Source organism: Coenobita brevimanus, chromosome 54 (assembly GCF_032717465.1).
Source record: "Coenobita brevimanus isolate Jiangsu-jjx chromosome 54, ASM3271746v2, whole genome shotgun sequence".
Taxonomy (NCBI): domain Eukaryota; kingdom Metazoa; phylum Arthropoda; class Malacostraca; order Decapoda; family Coenobitidae; genus Coenobita; species Coenobita brevimanus.
In genome coordinates, this window is record NC_137007.1 from 39,268,820 (window position 1) to 39,296,508 (window position 27,689).

At 42.1% G+C, this 27,689-nt stretch overlaps 1 protein-coding gene across 1 annotated transcript; it reads right to left on the minus strand.

Moving 5' to 3' along the window:
- Positions 1-382: 382 nt before the first annotated feature.
- On the minus strand, positions 383-17,219 carry LOC145400967 (putative oxidoreductase TM_0325). Its single transcript, XM_080273330.1, has 6 exons — positions 17,103-17,219; positions 12,403-12,542; positions 7,521-7,626; positions 6,963-7,129; positions 4,155-4,325; positions 383-2,017 (listed from the first exon to the last, which is right to left on the minus strand). The coding sequence occupies exons 1-6, from the start codon at positions 17,152-17,154 to the stop codon at positions 1,859-1,861; spliced, it is 795 nt and encodes a 264-aa protein (XP_080129456.1). The 5' UTR covers positions 17,155-17,219; the 3' UTR covers positions 383-1,858.
- Positions 17,220-27,689: the final 10,470 nt, after the last annotated feature.

Here is a 27,689-nt window from a genome sequence, read left to right on the forward strand (position 1 = left end):
TGTTATGTATTAAGATATTTTGGAGTCCTGACACTTGAGAAACTATGTCATATACGCAGTCTACAATTGATCAAAACTAGCGAAGTTTCATGATGTATTGATGGCATAATAATGTTACCACTGGTCAAGAACAAAAGTGTTGCCATATAGTCCTGCTTTTTCTGCAGCTGAAGACCACATGTAAGGATTATAGGAGCTCTACCAAGGCAGCAAAACTGTGCAGACAATCATGATGTTTGGAAGTATTGTACATGTTTACTTCCAAACTTTAAGAATGGAAGTATACATGTACTGCCAAATGCATTTCAGTAAAGAAAACGTTAATAACCAGTGCCGTACAGAGGGGGGGAGCCATGCGGCCATGGCCCCCCCCCCTCCCCACCTTTCGCCAAAACAAAAAATATATATAGGGTATATATATTGCATATCATATATTACCAGCAAGAAAATTATGTTGGATATGTCTTTAACTATTTGTAACTGAGATTAATACATTGATTAAATTATCATTATTTTTTAATGCTATTGTTACTAGTTTATTACAGTTGTAAAGTTGTCTGATCGAAATGTAAGCGTTTGAATTTTTGTAGTATAAGGTTATTGGAGAGATTGAATCATAACTCAGTGGCACAGAGTACTTAAAGATGATTTTAGGATATGCTATATTTATGTTGTATACCCATTCTGTATGGCCTCAAAATGAGCATAAAATTAGCCAAAATGCAAAATTTTCTTGTGGGGGGGGGGGAGCCTTACATTGCCTCTCCAAACACCCCAGCTGTACAGGCTCCTTGCGCTTGCCAATGTCATGGGCTGCACAGAAAAAAAAAAAAAAAAAATCAACTTTCTAGGTGCAATAATTCTTGTGAAACATGTTTTGAAAGATCATTCTGAATAATACAGTAAGACCTCACTATAATGGACTGACTGGGGCCCAAGCCACTCCAAAAAAAAGCGACATCTGGACTTCCACCTGCTAATCCAGACCTTTTCCGATATATCAGACATTAGTCCAGATTGCACCAATGGATTTTCAACTGTTTTCACTACCATTGTACTGTGTTATACTTTCACTACATTAATGAAATAGTAAAATCTATATAATATTACTGTACTGTACATTGATAAACATGTCTTTCATTTACCTTATTGTGGTGAACATAGCTGAAGTGGTCAGGCAGTCCGGACTACTTCTAGCTTTATGGGACATTTTCCAATAAGCTGGAATTTAGTCCAGTAGCTCCTCGATTCCAATAAAAGTGAATTCCAATCTATTGAAGTCCGTCATACTGAGGTTTTACTGTATAAATGGAAGTACTGTATATGCATTATAAACACACACCACCAATACCACAACATAAACTACTCTCTGCTATGATAAACAACCCAACAAACTGTTAAAACTCTGTTGCTGTTCCAACAGCTATGCTACAGCAAACTGCACACAAAGTATTGTAACTGGTAGCAGAAAGCATAGCTGCATATAAAGTAACAGGTAGCAGAAGGGCAGCAATAATTACACAATAACAATAGCAATGACTTAATATAAATAAGTAATTAAATTTCCAACAAGGCAACACCCACACTCCAAGTAGCTCTTATTAAGTAGGTACGGTACTGTACTGTATCAGAAATGGGATACGGACTGTCTTCATATAAGTCAGAATTGTGTTCTAAAATATTAAAGAAAAAAAAATCATATAACTGGTACTGTTAACAGGAAGAAACAGGCAAATTAGTTTTTGAAGTTAAAAAATGAAACTTTTACAGGCAATTTTTGGTGGATACAAGAGAGAGAGAAAAAAAGGGGGGTAGGGGAGGACAGCTTTCAACTATTCCTCCAGAAGAATCAGTATAGTTAACGTGGACACATGCATGAGCGTCCACCATCAATGGGCAGGGTGGCTCCAGTGATGAAGGAAGCTTTGTCTGATGCCAGGAACACCACTGCATCTGCCACCTCTTCCACCTCACCCACACGGCCCATGGCATGCGTCGTCTTTCCATGCTCTAGGAACTATTAATTGAAGGCATCATTATCACCCTAACTCTGTCTTAATCTCACAGGGCTGAAAATTTCTCAAATGGAAGAATTATTCTCATATCTAGGTTCACAGAGCTGAGAACTGCTCAAATGGAAGAATTATTCTCATATACAGTTAATCCCCCAAATCCATACAACTGGGAGAAGGAGGGAGGTGAGAAGACAGGAAGAAATCAGTAGGACAGAAGCTGAGGAAGCAATGAAGAAAGTCAAATTGGGGAAAGCCCCAGGAATTCATGGAGTGTGTGGTGAAATGCTGAAGCATGGGGGAGGGATAGTAGTAGAATGGATGTGGAAGATGTGCAGATTGGCCTGGGAGGAAGGTAGAGTCCCAGAGGATTGTAAGTCAGGTATACTGTAATTATTCCCTTGTACAAAGGAAAAGGGGAAAAATAAGTGTGTGGTAATCATTGAGGCATTTGTCTTCTTTGTGTAATAGGAAAAGTGTTATGACAGGATACTTATTGACAGAGCTGGGGAAATAACAGAGGAATTAGTTGGAGAAGAACAAGGTGGCTTTAGGAAGGGAAGAGGTTGTGTAGATCAGTTATTCATTCTTAGAACCTTCGTGGAAAAGTTTCTAGAGAAGGGAAAGAAGTTGTATGCGGCTTTCATGGATTTGGAGAAAGCATATGACAGGGTGGATAGACATGGATTGTGGAAAGTATTAAGAATATATGGAGTAGATGGGAAGTTGTTGAATGCTGTGAAGAGTATGTATGATGGTGCTAAGGCTGCAGTGCATGTGGATGGTGAAATGAGTGAATTTTTCTCTTTGAAGGTTGGGTTGAAACAGGGATGTGTCATGTCTCCATGGTTGTTCTATCTGTACATCGATGAGGTAATAAAAGAGATACAAGGTAGGGCAGTGGATGCTGGAGTGGCCCTAGTGAGAGAGGGTAGTGTCTGAAAACTCCCTGTACTGTTGTTTGCAGATGATACAGTGTTGTTAAGTGAAGACGAAGGGGAGCTGCAAGGCTTGGTGGATGAGTTTGGGAGTGTGTGTAAGAAAGAGAATCTAAAGGTGAATGTAGGGAAGAGTAAAGTGATGGTCTTTGAGAGAGGTGAAGTCAGTGAACATACAGTGAGGTTGGATGGTGAGGAAATGGAAAATGGAAGTACATTTAAGTACCTGGGGAGTGTGATGAGTAAGGATGGAATTTGGAGGGTGAAGTGCTTGAAAGGGTACAACAAGGAAGAAAGGTTGCTGGTTCCTTGAAAGCAGTGATAAGAAACAGGGAAGTAAGCATGGAAGTAAAAAAGTTACTACATGCAGTATTGTGATACCAACTCTAATGTATGGAAGTGAAGCTTGGACGTTGTTGGAAGGACGAAAGTCAAGAGTAAGAGCAGTGGAAATGAGTTATTTAAGAGGAGCCTGTGGAGTCACATGAGGATATAAAGGAGCATTGTGGTGTGGATGTGGATGTGAGAGGAAGCATTAGGAGAAACACACTGAGGTGGTAAGGCCATGTGGAGAGGATTGTGAGTGAGAAACTGACGAAGAGAGTGTATGTGAGTGGGGTGGAGGGGGGTAGTGGGAGGGGGGAGACCAAAGATGAGAAGAAGGGATGGAGTGGAAAGGTATATGAGACAGAGGGGGGGGGGTGAGCTGGGAGCAGGGCAATCAAATGGCGGGGTACAGGGCGACATGGAGGCGATTTGTTTGTGGCCACCCCTTATGGGATTAATGCATTTGGCAATAAATAGACAGATAAAAAATAGTGTCACGGTAACAACACTCTATCACACAGAATCAGGTAAAATAATGAACAAAATTTTCAATAAAGGGGATTTTCATGTTTCTTCTGCCCATATTTGATATCCCAACATCAACAGTGAAAATCGGTATCGATTCGATATTGGAAAAAAGCAAACATCGGCAATATATCGGTTCGGCAAATCACATCGACTACAGTACTGTACAACCCTTTGGAAATGAGGGGTTGCCTCTACTGTAAGGCAGACATAATTCTTCCATCTTAGCCTATTTCCCAGCAAAAAATGTTGACAGTCAAAACAACTTAAACTTCAGAACAAACATCAATAATAGTCGTAACGTATAGTCAACAATATATAAGTAACTCAAATGAAAGGGCTCAGTACAAACCTTGGCATAGTTTTCATCACTCATGCCTGCCCTCTTGTGGACCTCTGTTACAATGACTCCTGGGTTGACTGCATTGACCCTCACACCTCGGCTGGCCACCTCCAAGGCCACTGATCGTGTCAAATGATCCACGGCTGCTTTGCTCATGTTATAGGCCACGACATTAGGGAACTGGAAATAAGCATCTCATTAATATCATCAATATCTCAATTTCTTTTTCCCAACCAAGGATATGGTGATACATGGTCCAAAGTAAAAGAGAATAGTGTAATACGAAATAAAAACTTATCAATAGGATGCTCAATGAAATAGGCCTCATACTAATTCACTTACCATTCAAGGCCCCCAAATCTTGACTGTATCTTACAGGTATATTCATTCAGACATATGCATGTCATATTACCTACCAGACAAAAGTCAATCCGAAGACTAATTTGAAGTACCTACACTAGTTATAACCCCTTCAGGACAATACTACAGTAAACTCTCAATTATCCTGCATAATTCAGCCAAGCCCTACGTCAGATATTGTAAAATGCCAGATATTGCATAGTATCCCCCAATGGCTCAATATTAGGCACGGAGCTGGATATTGTGTTATAATCCGTCTCAACCCTCTATCTAAAAACTTTCCTATGAGTAAAAGATGAAAATTATGCATAAAATACAATAAAGCAATAAAATACAGTAATACAGTGCCAGTTGACTACTGCCCTTCTCCTGTAGCAACTGTAGTGGCTTTTCAGGCGTTCCAGGGCAGGTTGGGGACGGAGGGCGTGATACTTCACTTCCTGTGTGGAAGCTTCCCCTTCTTTCAGAGGAAGTCTCGCCACTCATGCTCATGGGGGACACAGTTTTCTCCAGGGAACGACCTATGGCAGTGTCACTTAGCCCTTTCCCCGCCAGTAAGGGCTGAACTTTGGCGGGGGTTGATGATGCAATTGGCCCGGCGGGTGCAGGAACGGAATCAGACGAGGAGGTTGAGGAAGACATCGCACTGCTCTGTCACAAGGCCATGTGCATATTGAACCGCACATCAGTGGGGTACCTTGGGTACCTCCCTACCCAATGGTAATGAGAGAAAATGGTCGCGGGTTGAAACCATGGTTGGAAGACGCTTGCATGTACAGCCCCTACCTGGTGGCCCAATAACAGCCCGATTGTGACATGTATACATGCTACCCGGCGGATAGGGGTTAAGTAAGAACTGCGTTCTATATCCTAACATATTCTCTACAAATGGTACTGTAACTGGGGAGTACTTGGCAATTTGGTTTTATATAAGGCAGTGAAACAATCTGTTTTGGTTTTACACATAGCAGTGGAATACTCTGTACTAGCAAATAGGCAACTTTAGAATGAGGATTTACTGTTCTGTACACTGTAATGATGAGAGGTTTCTTCTAGAGATCTGATGTCATATTTACATAAACTGACTCCTTAATCTATAGCCATAAAATAATTTGCTCTTTTTCTCTTGAAAACAGACAACCTCAAGCAGTCGGGTCAGTTGCCAGTGTGTCTACCGATCCTCCTAATCTGGGTTTAATCCCACTCAAGGGCAGACATTAAACCCCTACGTCCATAGCAAGAGATACACTCCCACCCATGCAATTTTATGAAAAACTGCTCATCTCCAGCTCACAATTACTCTAAAAGGAAGGGTGTTTTATAAACTAAGACGTCCATGATGAAGTTCAATTGGCAGCCAGTAAAACACACACTACACTCAACCCTCGGCTATCACGGGTTCCGCTATAGCGTATCTCGCTATCACGCCTATATATAAAAAACAACCCAAATACCTTTATCATGCACTAAATGCCTGCTATCATGCACTGCAAATGTTCGAAAATTTCAAAAAGGCCAGGCTCCAGTGCTCCGCCCAGCCAACAAAAGTGTCACTCCGTGATTGGTCGTGTGACGTCAGCGCCAGCCGAGCGCTGATCGGCAACCCGGCCGAGTCTCCTGCCCGCCAAACCATTCAAGTGCGCGCCCTCAGACCGTGAACAGTGATAGTGAGAACAATAACTTTTTTATGATATGACCATGGCCAATGTAACCCCTCCCCATCCCCTTACCATCACCCAACATAATGCTGCGACACCTGGCAGGGAAATAAAGACGAGGAAGAACCTAAGTTATGCTGATAAACTGGAAATGTGAAACTTATAGAGAATGGTGAAACCAAGCGAAGTGTGGGGAAGAAATATAACATCAATGAATCAACTGTGAGGGGTATTTATAAGAATCGTGATCACATCATAAAACATGCTCATTTTTAGACTATTATATATTAATATGTGGTACAAAAAGGGCATCTTAGGGGTAAATATTGAGGTCATGGCACCAATTAGAATTATTACCATAAGTTCTTCAATTCGGCTATCACGGTTTCAGCTATAGTGCAGCCATAGCGGGACCAATTGGGAGTGATAGCCGAGGGTTGAGTGTACGTTTTATGGAAAATTGGATTAGGGAGGGTGTGCTGTTGCAGGCTTAAAAGGCATATTGCACAAGTATTAAACTGCCTGCATTTGTGGCATTACAAAAGCAATACACATACATGGACTGAGATACTAATGTATCTAATAATCTGACTGTCACATTATGTGTGTAATTTGATTTCTAATTTACAGGTTGATGGCAGAAGATAGGGTCACATTTAGGTAATCCATCTGTGGCCACCCCTTCTGGGATTACGGTATCAGGATAAGGAGGGATAGACTAAAGTAACATTACCTATAGAAAATTAAGACATAAAAAAAAATGTGACTAAAAAACTGGTTCAGTAGTACGACAACTTACAGCTCGAAGTCCAGTAACTGACGAAATGTTGACAATGTTTCCTTTCCTTTTTAGGATGTGAGGCAAAGACAACTTTGTCATTAGGAATGGAGAGCGCGTGTTAATATTCATCTGCTTGTCATAGTCTTCCATTGATATTGACTCAATGTCACCAGCCACCAAGATCCCTGAAAATTATACCATATTTCTAATTCAGTTACGCATAAAATGCACAATACTGTACTTTATTTATGTAAATTACGAGGTTAAAAATACAATATATACTCAGGTCCAGGAAGTTCTAAGTACATTCATTATTGTTTAAGAAAGTTAATGAGTGCAGTAACCTCTTTCTATAAGGATATGTTTCTCTGTGTATAAACAGAAGACAGCACCACTAGCATATGCAATATCTGCATTTTGCCTTCAACCTATAATTGAAGTTCAAGAAGAAAGGAAAGCTGTTCGAAGTCACTCCACCTTATAGTTTTTAGAGGAGTTAACATCTATTTAAAATACTAATTACAGTGTACAATTTTTGCACAGCTACAGATACAGCATTAGAGATATGCAACATACCAGCACTGTTCACCAATATATCAAGGTGACCAAAATGTGACACTGTTTCATTGACAACATGTTCACAATCCTTGTCTATACTCAAGTCAGCAATTATGGACAGGACCTGAAAAAAATATATATATATATTAATTAAACCCAAACTGCACAATAATTACAAATATTGTTCAGCTGCAGCAGAAATGATAAAGTTACAAAATAATGGAAGATACGAATAGCAATATGCCAGCAACGAGTACAATACGATATGAGTATAATACATGGTAGGTGGGGGTGCCCATCACATGGTAGGTGGGGGTGCCCATCATCCACCCACTTAGAGTAGTGGTACTCTGTTTTTAGGGTAGCTCTACATTCAGTGGCAAGCCAAATTATTTCCTGTAAACCAGGAAAGCAGTTACAACGCTGGGTGGTAACCTTATAACCAAAGTGTTCCCTATGTGACAACAAGTGGGTTGGCGGAGGGTTAGTGCCCCTCCACAGAAAACAACTTACTAAAACTATGAACAAGAAGCCTTGGACCAGGACTGACCAAAAGGTGACGACTAAGGACCGAACAGTGAACATGGTACAGATAGTTACACTGAATGCAAGGGGTGCAAATGATGTGGTGAAAGAAAGAGAGATTGTCCAGGTGCTTGAGGGTGCAAGAGTGATGTATGTGGATAAACTGAAACTAAATGGGGGGGTCAGAGTGTGAGATAATGGGTGTATGGATGAGGTATATGTGCAGGAGCAGGTTAGAATGAGAGGGCAAAAGAAGGAGTGTGTACTGTTGTGAGTAACAGATGGAAGGAGAATATAAGAGAGCATGGACCACCCCGTCTGGGATACATGGCGTCTGGCAATGAATGAATGAATGAATGGATCAGTTAGCTCAAGGATTGTGTGGGTAAGACTGAAAGTTGGACTAATAATGTGGCTGATTGTGTGCGCGTATACGTCAACACATGATCGTGCAAGCTGAGTGAGAGAAGAGTTCTGGACAAATGTGGAAGCATGCATGGAAAAGTATGAAAGGAATGAGTGTTTTTGGTTTGAGATATGAATGGAAAAGTAGGGAATGTGACGGTGGATGAAGTAGCTGGTGCGTGGGGTGTGCCTGGAGATGGATGAGAATGGCAGTGCATTAGTGGTCATTTGTGCCAGGAGGGGGTTGGTGATAGCCAATACCCTCTTCAGGCACAAAATGATCCACTGGTATACATGAAGAGTGATGAGAAGGGTAGGTAGTGAATGGAATGAACAGAAGGCAATGACTGATTATGTGTGTGTGGATGACAGGGTGAGAAGGTGTGTAATGGATGCAAGAGTATATAGATGTTGGGGGAGTGGACTTTCTGACCATTACTTGGTGGTGGTCAGAATCAAGGTCCAAATGAAATGAAGAAATAGAAGAAGGGAGGGACAGGAGGAAGTAGTGCATACATGGAGGGTGGAAAGGTTACAAGAGGTTGGAAAAAAGGCAGAATAAAAGAGGGAAGTGGATAAGCAACTGGGTAAATATGGATTGGAACAGATGGGGGACGTGTAAGGTGTGTGCAAGATATTCACAGAAGAAATCTGTGCAGCATGTGAGGTGGTGTGTGGGGTGAAGAGAAGATGAAAGGGAGTGCAGGGAACAGCATGGTGGAATGAAGAGGTGAGAGAGGCTGTGGCACAAAAGAAAGCATATAGTGAGTGGATGAGAAACTGGGAAGTGGAAGAAGTTGAGTGATGGAAGAGAGAGTTACATGTAGAGAGGAAGGCAGAGGTAAAACGATTAGTATGAGAGAGTACGAAGAGAGTGATAAGGAATTTGGAAGGATTTTAAGAGTAAAGTACTGGGAATGTAAGCAAATGTTCTGGAAAGAGGTAAAGAAAGTTAGACAGGGTGCTAGAGATATTAGTTGGGGAGTGAAAGATAAAATGGTAGATTTTTTTTTTTTTTTTTTTTTTTTTTTTTATGCGAGGAAGAAGGAATCAAAGGCCATGAGCCCGCAGTAACAGTTCCCTCCAAGAGAAAAACAAAATACAATAGAGAGCCAAATTCAAGATCCGATCATTTTGAGATGCCTGGACACACTGCGTTTGAAAGACTGGAGATCATAGGCAGCAGGAAATACAGATAGAGGGAGACAGTTCCAGAGCTGACCTGTTGCATAAATGAATGACTGGGAGTAACGGTTAACTCTTGCATTAGAGAGTTGGACATAAAAGGGATGAGAGTTTGCTGCCAGACGGGTGCTACGCGCACGTCGTAGAGGTGGAGGAATGCAAGCAGACAGTTCAGAGGAGCAGTGACCATTAAAGTAGCGATAGAAAAGAGATAAAGATACTAGTGGAGAAGGGAGAAAAAGTGAGCAGATGGAGGGAACACTTTAAGGAATTGTTGAACATAGAGAATGAACGTAATGCGAGTGTAAGTGGCTGGGGAATGGCTGGGAGACAGACAGATGTGAGAAGAAGGGAAGAAATCAGTAGGATGGAAGTTGTGGAAACAATGGAGAAAGTTAAAATGAGAAAAGCCCCAAGAATTGATGGAGTGTGTGGTGAAATGCAGAAGCATAGGGGAGAGATAGTAGTAGAATGGATGTACAAAATGTGCAGATTGGCCTGGGAGGACGGTAGAGTCCTGGAGGATTGGAAGTCAGATACTGTATAATCATTCCCTTGTACAAAGGAAAAGGGGAAAAAGAAGTATGTGGTAATCACAGTGGCATTTGTCTTCTTAGTGTAACGGGAAAAGTATATGGCACGATACTTATTGACAGAGTTAGGGAAATAACAGAGGAATTAGTTGGAGAACAACAGGGAGGTTTTAAGAAGGGAAAAGGTTGTGTAGATCAGATATCCATTCGTAGATCTTTAGCGGAAAAGTTTTAAGAGAGGGGAAAGAAGTGTCTGCAGCCTTCATGGATTTGGAGAAAGGAAATGAAAGGGTGGATAGACAAGGAATGTGGAAAGTATTAAGAATATTTGGAGTAATTGAGAAGTTGCTAAATATCATGACGACTTTTTATGAGGGTCCTAGGGATGCAATGAGTGTGGACAGTCAACTGAATGAACTTCTCTATTTGAAGGTTGGACTGAAACAGGGATCTGTCACGTCTCCATGGTTGTTCAATCTGTACATGGATGGGGTAATAAAAGAGGTACAAGGTAGGGTAGTGGATGTTGGAGTGGCCCTGGTGAGAGAGGATAGCATTTGGAAACTCCCTGTACTGTTGTTTGCAGATGACACTGTGTTGTTGAGTGAAGACGAAGGGGAGCTGCAAGGCTTGGTGGATGAGTTTGGGAGAGTGTGTAAGAAACGGAATCTAAAGGTGAATGTAGGGAAGAGTAAAGTGATGGTCTTTGAGAGAGGTGAAGTCAGTGAATGTACAGCGAGGTTGGATGGTGAGGAATTGGAAAATGTGAGTACATTTAAGTACTTGGGTAGTGTGATGAGTAAGGATGGAGGTTTGGAGGGTGAAGTGCTTGAAAGGGTACAGCAGGGAAGAAAGTTTGCTGGTTCTTTGAAAGCAGTGATTTAGAAACAGGGAAGTGAGCATGGAAGTGAAAAAGTTACTACATGACAGTATTGTGATACCAACTCTAACGTATGGAAGTGAAGCTTGGACGTTGTTGGAAAGACACAAGTCAAGAGTGAGAGCAGTAGAAATGAGTTATTTAAGAGGAGCCTGTGGAGTCACATGGAGAGACAGGCTGACGAATGAGGATATAAAGGATCGTTGTGGTGTGGATGTGGATGTGATAGGAAGCGTTATGAGGAACACACTGAGGTGGTTTGGCCATGTGGAGAGGATGGAGGGTGAAAGACTGATGAAGAGAGTGTATGTGAGTGAGGTGGAGGGGGGAAGAGGGAGGGGAAGGCCGAGGATGAGATGGAGGGATGGGGTGGAGAGGTATATGAGAGAGGGGGGTGTGAGTTGGGAGCAGGGCAGTGAAATGGCGGGGGACAGGGCGACTTGGAGGCAATTTGTTTGTGGCCACCCCATGTGGGATTGAGGCGTCTGGCAATAGATAGATAGATGAGTTGAGGAGAGATGTAGAGATGTCAGGCATGAAAAGACTGATCTTACTGGTGAGTCTCTCGAGTGTGTGGAAGAGTCTGATTATTTGGGGGATATGTTACGTGCTAAAGGTGGGGCTGGACCTAGCTCTGTGGCTAGCGTAAGGAGTGTTTGAAGGATATTCTGGGGGCTGTTGATTCTCCTGACATTAAGAGGGCTCTCACTCCGTGCTAAGTGGTCTTTGTATGTGGCATGTGTTAAGAGTGTAATGCTGTATGGTAGTGAGGCAGTGATGGAAGAGGATATTCATTAGCTCAATCATGAAGAAATGACAATGATCCGGTGGATGTATATTTTGTCCTTGAATGCGAGACCTGGGGGAACTAGGTTTATGATTCAAGAGTTGAGAGGAAGGATGGAACCAGGCTGTACTGGTATTATGATGAGGGGGGGGGGGAGACATATGGTATGGGCATGTGGAGATGCTGAAAGATGAAAATTGGGTAAGGAAAGTGAGAAGTGTGAACATCAGAGGTAGGGTTAAGAGAGGCAGATGGAAAAGACCTGGGACAAGGTCACAGCGAGTTACCTCAAGGTTAAGGAACTGAATAGGATGAATGATGGAGATTGAGCAGAATGGAAAGTTACCATTAGGTGACCAAGGCTGACACATGCAAACATGTTGGAGCCTTCATAAATGATACAATGATGATACAACATTAGCTACACTTTTATTCTCTTCTATGCTTGTGAGGTAAACTGTCAATTCTACAAACATATAACACCAGAGAAAATCTTGATGTAACAACATAATAAAATGCAAAATAAAACAGTGCTATGAAGGCTATGATGTCACCAAGAATACTGCCAACAGGCCAATAGTTTACCTTCTCTTCTGGCAGCCCAGTCTCAATGCAAAGTTTGATGACCTCTTTCAGGGCTTCTGCATTCCTTCCTGTAATGGCCACACAGCAGCCCTCATGAGCAAAAGCAACTGCACATCCTCTACCAATGCCAGAGCTTGCACCTGAAATGACACTATGCATTACTACATCCATACTTAACCCTTTTCAAACCCAAGACATCATTATTATTATTATTAGGTATATTTTTGTTACTTCATGGTAAGTGTTGCTATTCAGATAGGAAAGACTGTTTGAAGACACATCAGATACAGCCTTCATTAAACTCTTCACTACCAGGTGGCTTTCCTACACTGAATATAATCATCTGGTAGCAGCAAGAATAATCTAAATTAGCTATGTCTTTGAACAGATAAGTTTAATGGCTTACAATTATGGTACAGGTAATGAGAAAACTTTGGTATATGGTGACATCCAACATCTACTCACCTGATGTACTGTTGCCAACTTCTTCCTTCACCTTCATCATTCTTTTTCTGTGTCTGCCTTCCTTTCATCCTACTTCTTCCTATTTCTCCCATCTTTCCTGTCACTTTTTATTACTCTTTTTTCCTTTTCTGGTGACTTTACATTGAGTGACAAGCCTAGTGGTTTCGTGTAAGCCAAGAAACTATTTACAATGCTAAGTGGTAACCATATAACCAGCTCACATGTGTTCCACAAGTGGGTTGGTGGTGGGCTAGTGCCCCTACCCGTAAAACTACTGTAAAGACAAACAGCCACCCCTTATGGGATTATGTTGTCAGGCTATAGATAGACAGTATTGAGAAACCTTCCTACTAGTACCAAACTGTACTTTCATTAATCTATTTTTTGCTGGTGGTATAGTTTTTTTTTTCTTTTCTTTAAATACTGGGTACACAATGCTAACATGTACATTCATTTTTTTCCCCATTTCCTATTACACCGATCCCTTGGTTATCACGCATAACTGGCATCGAAGATAGTAGGTGATAAAGTAGGATAGAACGATGGGATTTATCCAAACTGCTATCACGTATCTCAAGTGCAAGGCCAAATTTTCCCTTTTACAACAACTTAGACCCATAAAGTACATACATAATTATATACTGTCATGGTGAGTATCAGAAACATACATAAGCATGGTCAGGTTAATAGAAAGTGATGAACAGAGCACAATAAAGAAGAAACAGATGCTAAAGACAGACCTGAGACGAGGGTTCTGTGGCTAGAGGATGGAACGTCAGTTGTCTCCACCACCAGAGATTAACTCCTCAAGTAGGACCTCATCTTTGAATCCCTCAAAACCACCAGAAATGACAGACACTGCACCATCATTGTCAGTAGAAACCAGCTCAAGTGCACAATACCAATGTTTATATAGCCAAAAACTGTGTGATAACGATAAGAGTGAAGATTTTCTGAGGTTATTACAAAAATCTCTATAACCAAGGCAACACTGTATAAGCAGCCTGCATCCTTAAAAATAACAAATGAATAATGCACATAGATCTGCAGTTGATGTACCATGCTGTAATATTAAAGACACCCAAATGGGACACCAGTCAATGTATGGTATCAGTGTAATTTTTTTTTTGAAATAGAAACAGTTACTTGTCACTCAGTGTAGAGTCATCTAATGGCAGCACCCAACGTTAGTTTATATCATGTGAGAGGATGGTGGGTTACCCAGAAAATTAATAAAGGAAAAATTAAAGACCGTATTAAACGAGTGGGAGCTCTCCTAGATTTCCACCAATCCTGCTAAGCAGCATTGTGCAGAAGGCTCCATCAGAGATAACATTAGAGAGGACTACATAGACAATGCATTTGGAAGGATGTAAGGTCCTGGTACAATACCCCATCGACACAATTCTCTGGCAGATGACTCTCTGTCAAATTATGGATTGTTCCTCATCATAACTACTCGCCCTCTAGGCAATTCCCCATCATTTTATAAATATGCCTAACATTACTTTGTAAATACCACACTTGTGCATTTTCATTAGGAATTATCAAGGTCTATGTCTTCAATATTACTCATCCATCCATTATCTACTCCTGTGTTGCCCCACGAGGAGCACTGAAGCCAGGGGCTAGATAAGTTGGTCCTGATATTTACGATGAATGACCAGCCTCGCTCATCCCTCAGTGGCATTACATGCACAATAAACTCCAACCACCACATAGATATAACCCTGCACTGGCTCAATCTGACTGAAGAGCGTTAATTACCCACTAAACCATCAGGCATCATAATTTGGTTATAAGGTTACCACCCAGCATAGTAAATAGTTTCCTGGTGTACAGGAAACCATTTGGCTTGTCACTCTGCGTCCCATATGCTGAAAGAAGGGGAAAGAATGAAGGAAAAAACGACAAAAAGAGGAAGTGTAAGTCACCATAGGCAGAAGGAAGAGGAAAGAATTATGAAAATAAAGACAGAAGAAGAAGGAAGGAGGAGAGGAAAAGGCAGTCACCTGAGAGCAGCACTACATTGAATGAGTGGATGGTGAGTGCCCCCACCTACCACTTTCAATATTATTAACACTGGAAATTATACCCCTGGGGGTAGGGGGGTTCCAAGAATACTCCCCCAGTATCCCTGCTTATCGTATGAGGCGACTAAAAGGGTTGGTGGTGGGTTAGTGCCCCACCCCGTAAAAAGAACTAACTAAACAAGCAAATAGAGAGCCTCTGACCAGGACGGACCATATGTTGACGACTAAGGAACGGACAAAGGACATACTGAGGGTGGGAACATGGAATGTGAGAGGAGTGAATGATGAAGTGGAAGAGAGAGAGATTGTTCAGGTGCTTGAGGATGCAAGAGTGGATATATGTGGACTGACTGAAACTAAATGGAAGGTGAAAGGGTGAGAGAGTGGGAACATGGTGTAGGTATATGTGCGGGAGTTAATGAGAATGCTAGGGCAAGAGAGGGAGTATGTCTGATGATATGCAAGAAGTGGATGGTTTGGACATGTGAAGAGAATGGAGAATGAAAGACTGACTAAGAGGGTGTATGTAGGTGAGGTGGAGGGAGGGAGAGGGAGAGGGAGAGGTAGACCGAGGATGAGGTGGAGGGATGGAGTTGAGAGGTATATGAGGGAGGGGGGGGTGAGCTGGGGGGAGGGTAGTCAAATGATGGATGACAGAGCGACTTGGAGGCGTTTTGTCTGCGGCCACCCTTTGCGGGATTAGGGCGTCGGGCTGTAGATAGATAGATAGAATTTCTTAGGTCCCACAGTGTTTTGCCCCTATCTGTTCAGTGTCCCTATCTGACGAGTAAGGTAAGAAGATGTAAGATTTGAATAGTAGGTTACTTTCAGTCTGGGTTAAGTTGGGTTGGGTTAGGTTAGGTTAGGTTTTAGGTTGGGTTAGGTTAGGATAGGTTTGAGCTTCGTATTTTACCCATGAAACTTAGGTTTTTCCAATGGATTTCGGTATGATTCATTCAATTATCAGCTTCATTTCACTCGGAACTGACCATTTTCTGTGTTTCTCCTCTTAGTAAAACCCCCGATTCCCCAAAGATCCCCCATTATTGCAGGGGGACGGGGGGGGGTCATATATCAAAATCTGGTCATTTCCGAAGGAAATGTTGCTGAAAATCGAATGAATCACATAAAAAAACATCAGAAAAACCTAGGTTTCGTGGGAAAAAGAGTATGGGCTGAAAACCAATATTTACCTATGCGGTTACCCTCCAGTGACTCACATCAGGCATGTCCATTCTATTTTGGAGCAATTTTTACAAGTTGCCAATACACCCCCCAGGTTGTACAGCATATTTTTCTGAACCTAACCTAAACTAACCTAACCTAACTTGCTGCAGCAGAATGCTTACCTTAGAGCTGGGTATCATACTATGCATTTATTGGTGGTAATATCCCAGAACCACATATTGGCAACTTGTAAAATAATACCAGTACCGACTGGACGATCTGAGAGGGCAAGGGTAAGTGAAGATTGCGAACCCATAAAACCACCAGTTAGGGATGTAGGAAGGTCTGTACAAACTCAATGACCGCCACTTTTATATTTACTACAGAAACATATCAAGCAGTTCCTATGTTAATCATAATTCTAATAACTCAAGTGTTGCTGTCTTCATGGGGAATAGTCTCATGACCATAAGTGAAACACTAGTTTGGTCGGATGCTTATGAAAAATACCTACAGAAGTCCGAAAATCATATTCCACTGGCTATGAGAAACTATCTATTTATCTATAGCCTGACGCCCTAATCCCACAAAGGGTGGCCACAGACAAAACACCTCCAAGTCACTCTGTCACCCACCATTTGACTACCCTCCCCCCAACTCACTCCCCCCTCCCTCATATGCCTCTCAACTCCATCCCTCCACTTCATCCTCGGTCTACTCCTCCCTCTCCCTCCCTCCACCTCACCTACATACACCCTCTTGGTCAGTCTTTCATTCTCCATTCTCGACAAATGTCCAAACCACCTCAGTGTATTTCTCCTAATTTTCTCAACCACATCAACATCCACCCCACAACGTTCCCTCACTTCTTCATTCGTCAACCTGTCCCTCTGTCACTCCACATGCTCCTCTCAAGTAACTCATTTCCACTGCCCTCACTCTTGACTTGTTCCCTTCTTGCAAGGTCATCAAAATGTGGGTAACGTAGATACAGTATACAAGACTAACGATAAAGCTGCATGACACAGACCTTACCTGTAATCAGTGCTACTTTTCCCTTAAGACCCGAGTCTTTCGGAGTGGCCATTCTTGAGGCAAAGCAAGAGCTGTTAACCTCCCCGTGCCAGCCCTTCAGATTCTTCTTCTCGTGGGTTTAACTAGAGCCAGTCCAGCTATCTTACTACACCCAATGAACAGATGAGCCGTTTGCCGAAGACAGGATTGGCCGGCTAAAGTCCCGAATCCTAAATCAAGCCCGGGATAATTCATATAATATAAATACTTCTGTAACTGAAATATTTATAGTTGTAAAGGTATACAGAGTACATATATAACAAAAGGTGGTAGGTCTCGCCAAATTTCTGATTGTGTATCACAGAGTGAAATATAATACTGCAAAGCTTAGCAATTGCCGCTAACAAATATAGCACTCAAGACAATGTACATACAAGAAACCGCTTATGTGTAATGCTGATGAACTAGACAGTTGTGAAGTTGAGAGAGGGTCGGCCAAAGGGAGTATGTGGTGTCAAGTAGGTGGGTGTTGTTTGGCCATCACTCACTGGTGTCCTATGCACGGAGTGACTTATGCTGGAAGTTACCGTTCCGCTTAGCGCGCTAGCGCGGAGTTCCCTTTTAGCTTGTATTTTGACGTGTCAGGAAAATATTTGGATGTCTTATCGACCTATAGGTAACTACAGGTCGATATTATATATATATATATATATATATATATATATATATATATATATATATATATTATATATATATATATATATATATATATATATATATATATATTGCCAGACGCCTCAATCCCGTTCGGGGTGGCCACAAACAAATCGCCTCCACGTCGCCCTGTCCCCCGCCATTTCACTGCCCCGCTCCCAACTCACACCCCCCTCTCTCATATACCTCTCCACCCCATCCCTCCATCTCATCCTCGGCCTCCCCCTCCCTCTTCCCCCCTCCACCTCACTCACATACACTCTTTTCGTCAGTCTTTCACCCTCCATCCTCTCCACATGGCCAAACTGCCTCAGTGTATTTCCTCCTAACGCTTCCCATCACATCCACATCCACACCACAACGCTCCTTTATATCCTCATTTGTCAGCCTCTCTCTCCACGTGACTCCACAGGCTCCTCTTAAATAACTCATTTCCACTGCTCTCACTCTTGACTTGTGTCCTTCCAGCAACATCCAAGCTTCACTTTCATACGTTAGAGCTGGTATCACAATACTGTCATGTAGTAACTTTTTCACTTCCATGCTCACTCCCCTGCTTCTGATCACTGCTTTCAAGGAACCAGCAACCTTTCTTCCCTGCTGTACCCTTTCAAGCACTTCACCCTCCAAACCTCCATCCTTACTCATCACACTACCCAAGTACTTAAACGTACTCACATTTTCCAATTCCTCACCATCCAACCTCGCTGTACATTCACTGACTTCACCTCTCTCAAAGACCATCATTTTACTCATCCCTACATTCACCTTTAGATTCCGTTTCTTACACACTCTCCCAAACTCATCCACCAAGCCTTGCAGCTCTCCTTCGTCCTCAACAACACAGTATCATCTGCAAACAACAGTACAGGGAGTTTCCAAACACTACCCTCCAACATCCACTACCCTACCTTGTACCTCTTTTATTACCCCATCCATGTACAGATTGAACAACCATGGAGACATGACACATCCCTGTTTCAACCCAACCTTCAATGAGAAAAATTCACTCAGTTCACCATCTACACGCACTGCAGCCTTAGCACCATCATACATACTCTTCACAGCATTCAACAACTTCCCATCTACTCCATATATTCTTAATACTTTCCACAATCCTTGTCTATCCATCCTGTCATATGCTTTCTCCAAATCCATGAAAGCCGCTTACAACTTCTTTCCCTTCTCTAGAAACTTTTCCACTAAAGATCTAAGAATGAATATCTGATCTACACAACCTTTTCCCTTCCTAAAGCCTCCCTGTTCTGAGAAATCAGTCTTTTCGTAAATTAAGTTAGTTTAGGTTAGGTAGGTTAGGTTGATCTATGATAAAGTTAGGTTAAGGTTAGTTTAGGTTTAGGTTAGGTTAATTTAGGCTGAACAGAGAAGGGAACGGTAACTTACTGCATGTCACTCCGTGCATATGATATGACACACAGGGCGCTGCGCTGTCAGAATCTTTGGCTGAGGCCATTGCTATCATTCTGTTTTTCTCTGCTGCCCTGCTGTTATTACTCACTCCAGTATGCAGGATACCTTATATATCAATTTGCATCGTTTATCGCATACTATAGCTAATAATTATTATAGGACGTGATTTTATGGCCACTGACTGTATATATAAAAAACAGTGTTAATTTGTTGAGGAAGGTGTGTGGTAAAATCCACCACCCCCTTTTGTTAATTTTATAACCGCTAACTATATATCATTTTACTTGATGAAGGAGATGTGTGGCAAAATTCACCAACATCTTTTGTTGTATAAGTACTCTGTAACTTTCTCACCGATAAATATTATAAAATCAAATCAATCTAACGTAAGGGAATTTATAAGTTACATTACATATAGGAGAGAGATGTAACATCAGAACAGTATAGAAGGGCTGCTTTAGCCCGCCCTTGAGATGATGACATCGCATCGCCTTGTGATCACGTATGGAGGCTGTGCCTGTGTAAGTGTGCCACACAGCCTCCACACGTGATCACATTTCCTCCACATTTTTCACACGACACCATGGCACGGAGGCTGGCATGACCTTTTCACCCTCCTAAAACCATGAAGCAACGCTCTGAGCGTCACTCATGCCGGAATCCGGATCCAATCAGTACTTTTAAGCCACGCAATGAGAGGATGGAAATGCGCCTTTGACCAGACGTCTAGCTACCGAAGCGCTGACGACCTAGTTCGTGTGCACACAGCACCAAGACCTGGCTTGGGTGGCAGGTACTGCCTGAGACGTCCCTACTTCAGTCCAGGCCTGAGTAATGCGAGTGTTGTACTAATGCTTTTCGTAATGGGATTCTCCTAAACAGGGACACCAAAGGAGGATTCAACACACCTTAAGTGTACAGGGTAGACACAGAAACTCCAGATGACAAGACAAAAGATAAATTGTTGAACAAACCTCTATATACAACTTTACATTCAATATCGTGAGGTATGAGAAATGGTTAATTGAGGCGAAGGGGAATTGGGAGGGGAGATCTAGAGGGTGTCCCGATACCGTACACTTGCCGCTGGGTACTCTCTGGAGAAGGAAGGGGGCCAGGGTTTGGCTCTACATCTGTAGCGAGTACTGTTGTAGTGTAGTAGATCAATGACGATAGGGCTAAGGGGGAGACAGGCTACAACCCAAGCTCCGGAAAGTGGAGGCCTGATGTCTGCCTCCTCTCTCTCTTAGCCTGGCGATAGGGTTGTGTGGTTTGTGCCCAAAGTGGGTCTAGCGGTGAAGTTAGAAGGGACTCGAGACAGTTACGACAACAAGTTATGCTACTAAGCCTGGGAATCCTTTACTAGGAGTAGGAGGACACTCTCTACCTGTGGGTGGGATGTGTGTGTGTGGAGGGGGGGGGGCTTACTCCAGCTTCAGTGTCATGTTGGAGAAGCCTGCCGGACTCCAGGAAGTGTGTGGTCTGGAACTCCTTCTGCGTTGCCAAGCTGCCTCTACCAAGTTCGGTTGTGCCACATCTAGCAAGCACACTGGAACTTCTTCTGCGTTGCCAAGCCGCTTCAAGCAAGCTCGGTTGTGCCACATCAACCAAATGCACTGGAATTCCTGTGTTGCCAATCCGCCTCTAGCAAGCTCGGTTGTGCCACATCTAGCAAGCACACTGGAACTCCTGCATTGCCAAGCAGCCTCTACCAAGTTCGGTTGTGCCACATCTTGCAAGCACACTGGAACTCCTTCTGCATTGCCAAGCTGCCTCTAGCAAGCTCGGTTGTGCCACTACCACTGAGCCACTCTGCCCCCTCGGGAGTTGAAATCAGTAACAGACATTGCTATGATGGAGCCAAACTCCCATCCCCCAAACACAGGAAAAAGGGAGAACATAAGCAGAAACACATCTCAACCTACAATCCCTGCAGACGGTACAGGCACAAAATGACAACAGTACTTGGAAAAGCATATGAGTCAGGAATAGCAAGCAACATTGCTGATTTGCACATGCCCAGCATGATCTATGGAAAGGCAGTATCTCATAAGGCAATGCTCATGGCTACCGAGGAGAAAAACAAACCTTATTTAATGGCCTCAAAGGATCTAGTGCCTATGAAGGCTATGAATCCATGCCATGCGTAGATTAGGATTCCTTTATTTATAATTGCTCTGACAGAAAAAAAAAAAAAGGTTACTGATGCTGTTCCAGTACAGGCCAGGCACTTAAAAAAAATGAACGTCTCCGCTATACTTATGACTTCCACCACAAGAATTGGATGCACAAGATGTGTATCAGTTGTCTTGATTGCTACGAGTCGCAATGCCTCTCACAACTACACTCTCCTCTCAGGCCCTTTGTTTCACTAATGCTGCAAGAGTATTCTGTGACAGTAGACCACTTGTTCTTGACTGCTGACTAGTGCCCAGCAGCGTGTGAGAGGATATCTTTTGGATATGGTCACAAGTTCTTTTGGGTGTAACTGATTGGATGTGGTGGTTCATATTCTTCCTCTTTATTTACCTTGGGGGAAGGAGCTATCTTGTTTTTGTCTCAGTTCCCTTCCTTTGGGAAGCTTTTTTCTGGAACCACTTGGCACTTCTGCTTCTTCATAGTGCATTTAGCTGTCTTTGCTTCCTTAGGACTTTTGGGGTTTTACTTTTTCTTTTTTCAAGGGGGTATTATTATTTCTGACCAACTTGGCTTTTATATATGTTACTTGTTCTAACGCCTCCTGTGTTTCTTCCTTTGGTTAATTTTGTTATGCTGTCTGCGGAGGATGGGTGGCTGTCCAAGGGCTTTTACCTGCCTCCTCTGAACATCTCATGGGATGTTGATTCCTGTTGTCACAGGGGACACAGATTGTCCTTTGGTGAAAGCCATTGCCTCTGTCACAGCTCTGAACTCTGGATTAGCTCTTCAGATTATCCCTTGCACTGTGTCCTGCAGGTTGTTGACCTTGTCATGTTGGAGTCATGGCACTTGTTGCTGTTAGCACCTCCTTGGACCCAGATCCCCTTGACCAAAACTTTTAGGAGATTGTTGTGATCTCAACTTCTGTCATCATTACAGACTCCTGTCTGACACATCTTTACTTGAATACCACAATGGGTATTGGCTCTGGCCAAAACTTCCTGGGCGGCATGTAAATGGATTTTGACTCCCAGTGACAATCTACATAAGAGTCTCTATGGATTTGTGACCAACACAGGGATGCCCTCAACTGTAGAAGTCAGGTGCCATGGGATAGGTTGTGATACTGTATTCTTTGTTTGCACTTTTACTGCTATGATAGGTTATTTCAGCTCTGAAAGATTCCCTCATGGTCTCCAACTCTTACTTCACCCTTGAGGTGACAGCAAATTGCAAATTTTCACCACATATGGTTCAAGTGAGATGTCATACCTCCCTAGGGATGGCAGAGTTGTGAACTCCAGGCTACTATGCTGATGAATAATATAAATCACCTTATCATGGAAGCTGTGGTAAATCTAAACTTTATGCTTCATATGGCAGTAAATGCTCAGTAAAGTCAAGATTAGAACTCCCTAAGTCTGTGCTGGACTAATGTCTGTCCGAACCAAATGGATTATCCCAAATGCATTAGACCATGAAGCCTCATGCATGCCTCAATCAGTAGTTCTGAAGATGCCCTTCACAAAGTTAACTAGTTCCCTAGGTTCCTTCAGGGTCAAGAAAACACACAGATCTGTAAACATCTCCTTTTCACAGTAGAACCTCAAACCAGTCTACAGGGAGACAGAACTTTCTTAAGTCTGATGCTCGGTTGCATTCCGTTCCTAGACAGGATAGATGCATTCACCAACATGGTTTCCAGATGTAACCAGAACACAGTTGGGCAGAACCCAGCAAACCCCAGCAGCTTCCTCCATTTCATCCACCACCTCCTAGCCACATTCACTCACCCTGACTGGGCTGCATAAGGGTATGGGGAAAACATAACCTTGTGACCTTTGGGACAGAATAGTTCAACATGGCCTCTCTTGGTCCTGCATCTGACATCCACCTCTGTATGTAGAAGTGTGAATCTCTCCAAATATGAGTTCCTTTGGGAACTTCTGGCTGGGGTATAGGTGAACAGGCTACACTCCAGTTTTTGTGTCTCACTTATTCAGTTCCAAAAAAGGGACCTGGGCAAACAACAGTTAATCACAGATGAGTCACCTGACTATTTTACTGAAGAACCTCAAAAAAGAAAAAAAAAATCTTAAATAATTTCAGACTAACAGAATGGGTGGGTACCTTTTCTAACTTGTAGCAGGCATCTCTCTGGCCAGGCTCCCAAACCAGTGCATCCAACAGTGACACATCACCCACAGCCATGGCTAGATCTGACACTCAAGGAGGCAACTGTTCACTGAACTCCCTTTAAAATGGAATTGCCTATTCTAGACAGATGCATCAAACAAGGGCTTGGGTTTACAGTTACCTGAATGCCACCAGGATCTGGAGCTGTGATCTCTATGTTGCAGTCAGCTTCATATACCAAAGGGCTTCAAGTGATCCTGATCTTGCACTGACACACTGGTCACTCAAAGGCAAGTCTGTCATACTGTGGATGAACTTCAAAGCCACGGTATTCTGTTTTCATTTCCAAGGGACAACCTGGGTGGAAATTATTTTCTCAATAGGAGAGAACCTTTACATCCATCTCTGAGTGGCATACCTTCCAGGGAGGGGGAAAATCTGGACAGATGCGATCATGGAAAAGCCCACTGTCACATGAGTGAGTTCTGACACCAACCATATTCAGAGCCCTTCCCAAATTGATGCAACATGTACCTGTTTCCACCGCAACTCTATAGTTCTCCTCACAGTAGTTGAGAGGCTATCATGCTTTCGAAGCAATGTTGCTCATAGCACTGTTTTAGCCATCTCAATCACAGCGCCTCAGCCTACAGCTGTGATGCACAGTATGGGTTAGCTAGTGTTAGTGACTGATAACAAAAAGTTGTAATAAGTAAAGTGTCTTTTCATGCAATTAATAACAAATTAATCAGACTAAATTAACCTGACAGAATATAGAATAAGTTAATTTGTTTTACATAGTTAGCAAGTTTAGCAAACTTACTTAACTTGATCAGTAACTTACAAAAACTAACATCTAAGTTGATTAATTGCCTCACGCATTCCAAATTGTTGTTGAGTAACCACGGTCTGTCTGGCCAAGCAGACCCATCAACACCAGGCAAGCAACTGCCCAATCAAGGATGTTCCATGCAATGAAACAAGTGTTCCCTTGCACTGGACAGCATCTTGCCACAGTGAGGTGTGGGGAAGAGTGTGGAGGTTTGGTTCTGCATGGATTCTGCATTTACCAGTGCGTCTCTCCACCCAATTGACTGAGGCATCATAAAAGGCTATACACCACCCTGTTATCTGGTTATATGGTTACTATTCCATGTTGTAAATGGTTTCCTGGATTAGGGAAAACCATTAGACTTGTCACTCAGTGCAGAGTGACATGAAGTGGAGAAGAAGAATACAGTATTAAAGATGACAAAAAGAATGGAAAAAACTGGAAAAGAGTATTAAGATGAAAAAAAAAAAAAAAATGGAAGAAATAAGATGAGGGGAAGGTAAGTGAAAAAAAAAAAAAAAAAAAAAAAAATAAATATATATATATATATATATATATATATATATATATAAGATGAGGAAGAACCAGGCAGTACTACACTGAGTGAGTGGATGTTGGTCAACACCACCTACCACCTACAGTACAAGTAATCAGCATAAATGATGATTCAAACAGTCTGGTACTCTTTACTATTCTAAGATCGAAGGAAAAAAAAGACTGACCCAATTTTCACTATATATTTAACAACACTGTATACAAAAATTAAACTCTAATATAATTAAAAGAATAAACCTGGTACAGTACAATAACACTGTATCACAGTTTTTAAAAGATCTTTATTTGGCACAAGAGATTTTATGTTATAAATTACTGTCAGGCCTCAGCATTTGCACACTACATCTGTGAATTGTTGTACAGCATTCAATGCAGTATTAAAACCTCCACTATACACATATAGTTAAAATGACTTGCATAATATTCTTTGGAAAATTACCAATGGGAGCCAAAATTTTACTCAGATATCCTAATATATTCGCACAATGACACTGCTGACCTGTCACTGGATGCATGAAGTGTAGTACTGTGAGTGTGGAGTGTGCATAAAGTGATTTCTAGACCATACTATACAGTGCTTGTACAGAGTCTTGGGAATATACTGAACATGCATGCAAATACAGTACTGTACTGTACTTACAAGCTGAGGTGTAAACATTCTGTTTCTAGAGTCTTGAGTGCTTAAAGTACAGTGACTGAAAGAAGAACAGAATGTGAAAAAAAGAGCTAGAGTGCTAAAAGTGATTTCTAAGTGCAGAGAGTGCTTGTCCTGTGTGTCTGAGCATAACAAGTTTGTGGGTAGTTATAATTATGTGGTATCCAGTATGTAATACCTGTTTAGGAGTGGGAAATGAATGTAATTCATGGTGTTAAAAGGTGTACAATGGTCAAGAGGCCAGAATCAATATTCCTCTTTACATGTACTGTAATTCAGCCCTTTGACTGAGGTGGGTTTATTTGAGGTGAATACAGATATTTCATTTCTTGGCCTAAATGTTGACTGGGATGGATAATAACTTTTGTCACAGTGGGATTTTCTGAGGTAATAAAATCATCTGATGTGCATGAATAAAATACCAACTTCATAAACTGCAGTTAGAGAGTAACCAACAACATCAGAATAATTTTGCATTTGCGCAAATCTCTGGCCAAAAATGGCACAAATGCTGAGGCCTGACTATACATTTGTTATTATGTTTAATGAGTATTCTGCCTGTGCTGAAGCAGCATTACTGAAAACTCTGTAACTGAACTGGTATTAACCAATGGAATTTTGTATTAGTTACGTTATTTAATGAAAGTTCTGTAAATTAAACCTAGTACATCATATAAACATACAAATTTATTCTAATCAGTTACTGTATCCTGTATTACGGGTATGACATCAAATAATAATATAAGCTATTAATCATAACATCTAACCTTATTAAAAGTTTGGACAGTTATAAGGAATAGCAGGGGGGGGGGGGTGAAGTCATGAGGGAAAGCAAAACTTTCCACTCACAAATACCAGCATTACTAATACCTATGCTGCCAGTGCATACTCAGTTTATTTATTTTATGCAAGGATGAAGAAACCAAAGGCTAGAATCCTGTAAGATTTTGGGACTTTGGCGAAAGCTTTGCCACTGCACTTGACATCTCAATGGCTTTTGATTGAGTCTGGCATAAATATTTAATTTCCAAACTGTCCTCTTACAGTTTCTATCCTTCTGTCTGTGCCTTCATCTATAGCGTCCTTTCTGGTCATTCTATAGCCGCTGTTGAAGACGGCCATTGTTCTTCTCCTCGATCTATCAACAGTAGTGTTCCTCAGGGCTCTGTTCTATCACCAACTCTCTTCCTTTTATTCATCAATGATCTTCTAAGCTGTACATCTAACCCTGTCCACTCATATGCTGATGATTCCACCTTTCACCTTTCCATTTGGTTCTTGCAACATCTATCTCTCCAGTTACTTCAACAAACAAGGGATGAGTCTATGGCACAGCTAATGTCTGACTCGGCTCGTATCTCTGAATGGGGTAAAAGTAATCTTGTTGTTTTTAATGCTTCAAAAACTCAGTTTTTACACCTATCAACCTGACACAATCTTCCACAGGAGTACCCACTAATGTTTAATAATATCCAGCTCAACCCTGCATCATCCTTGAACATGCTTGAGGTTTCATTCACTTGGGACCTATCTTGGAAAGATCATATTGCATCTCCTGTAAAATCTGCTTCCAAGAGATTGGGTGTGCTAAGCCGACTCTGTATCTTCTTTACCCCTTCACAGTTGTTGACTTCATTCACGTGTTTTATTCGCCCGTTTAGAGTACAACTCACATGTGTGGGGAGGCTCCCCACATACAGCTCTTCTCAATACAGTGGAGTCAAAGGCTTGTCACCTCATTAACTCTCCTCCTCTTATTGGCTCCCTTCAACCTCTGTCTCTTTGCAGCACTGCTGTATCTTCATCTCTTTTCTGTCGCTACTGCAATGGTCACTGCTCCTCTGAACTGTCTGCTTGCATCCCTCCACCCCCTACGATGGGGTAGAGGGATGCAACAAACTCTCATCCTTTTTGTCTCCAACTCTCTAATGCAAGAGTTAACCGTTACTCCCAGTCTTTCATTTATGCAACAGGCCAACTCTGGAACTGTCTTCCTCTGTCTGTATTTGCTACTTCCTATGATCTCCAGTCTTTCAAACGGTGTGTCCCGGCATCTCAAAATGAACGGATCTTGAATTTGGCTCTCTTTTGTATTGTTTTTGTTTTTTTCTTGGAAGGAACAATTTGTGGGCTCCTGGCCTTTGGT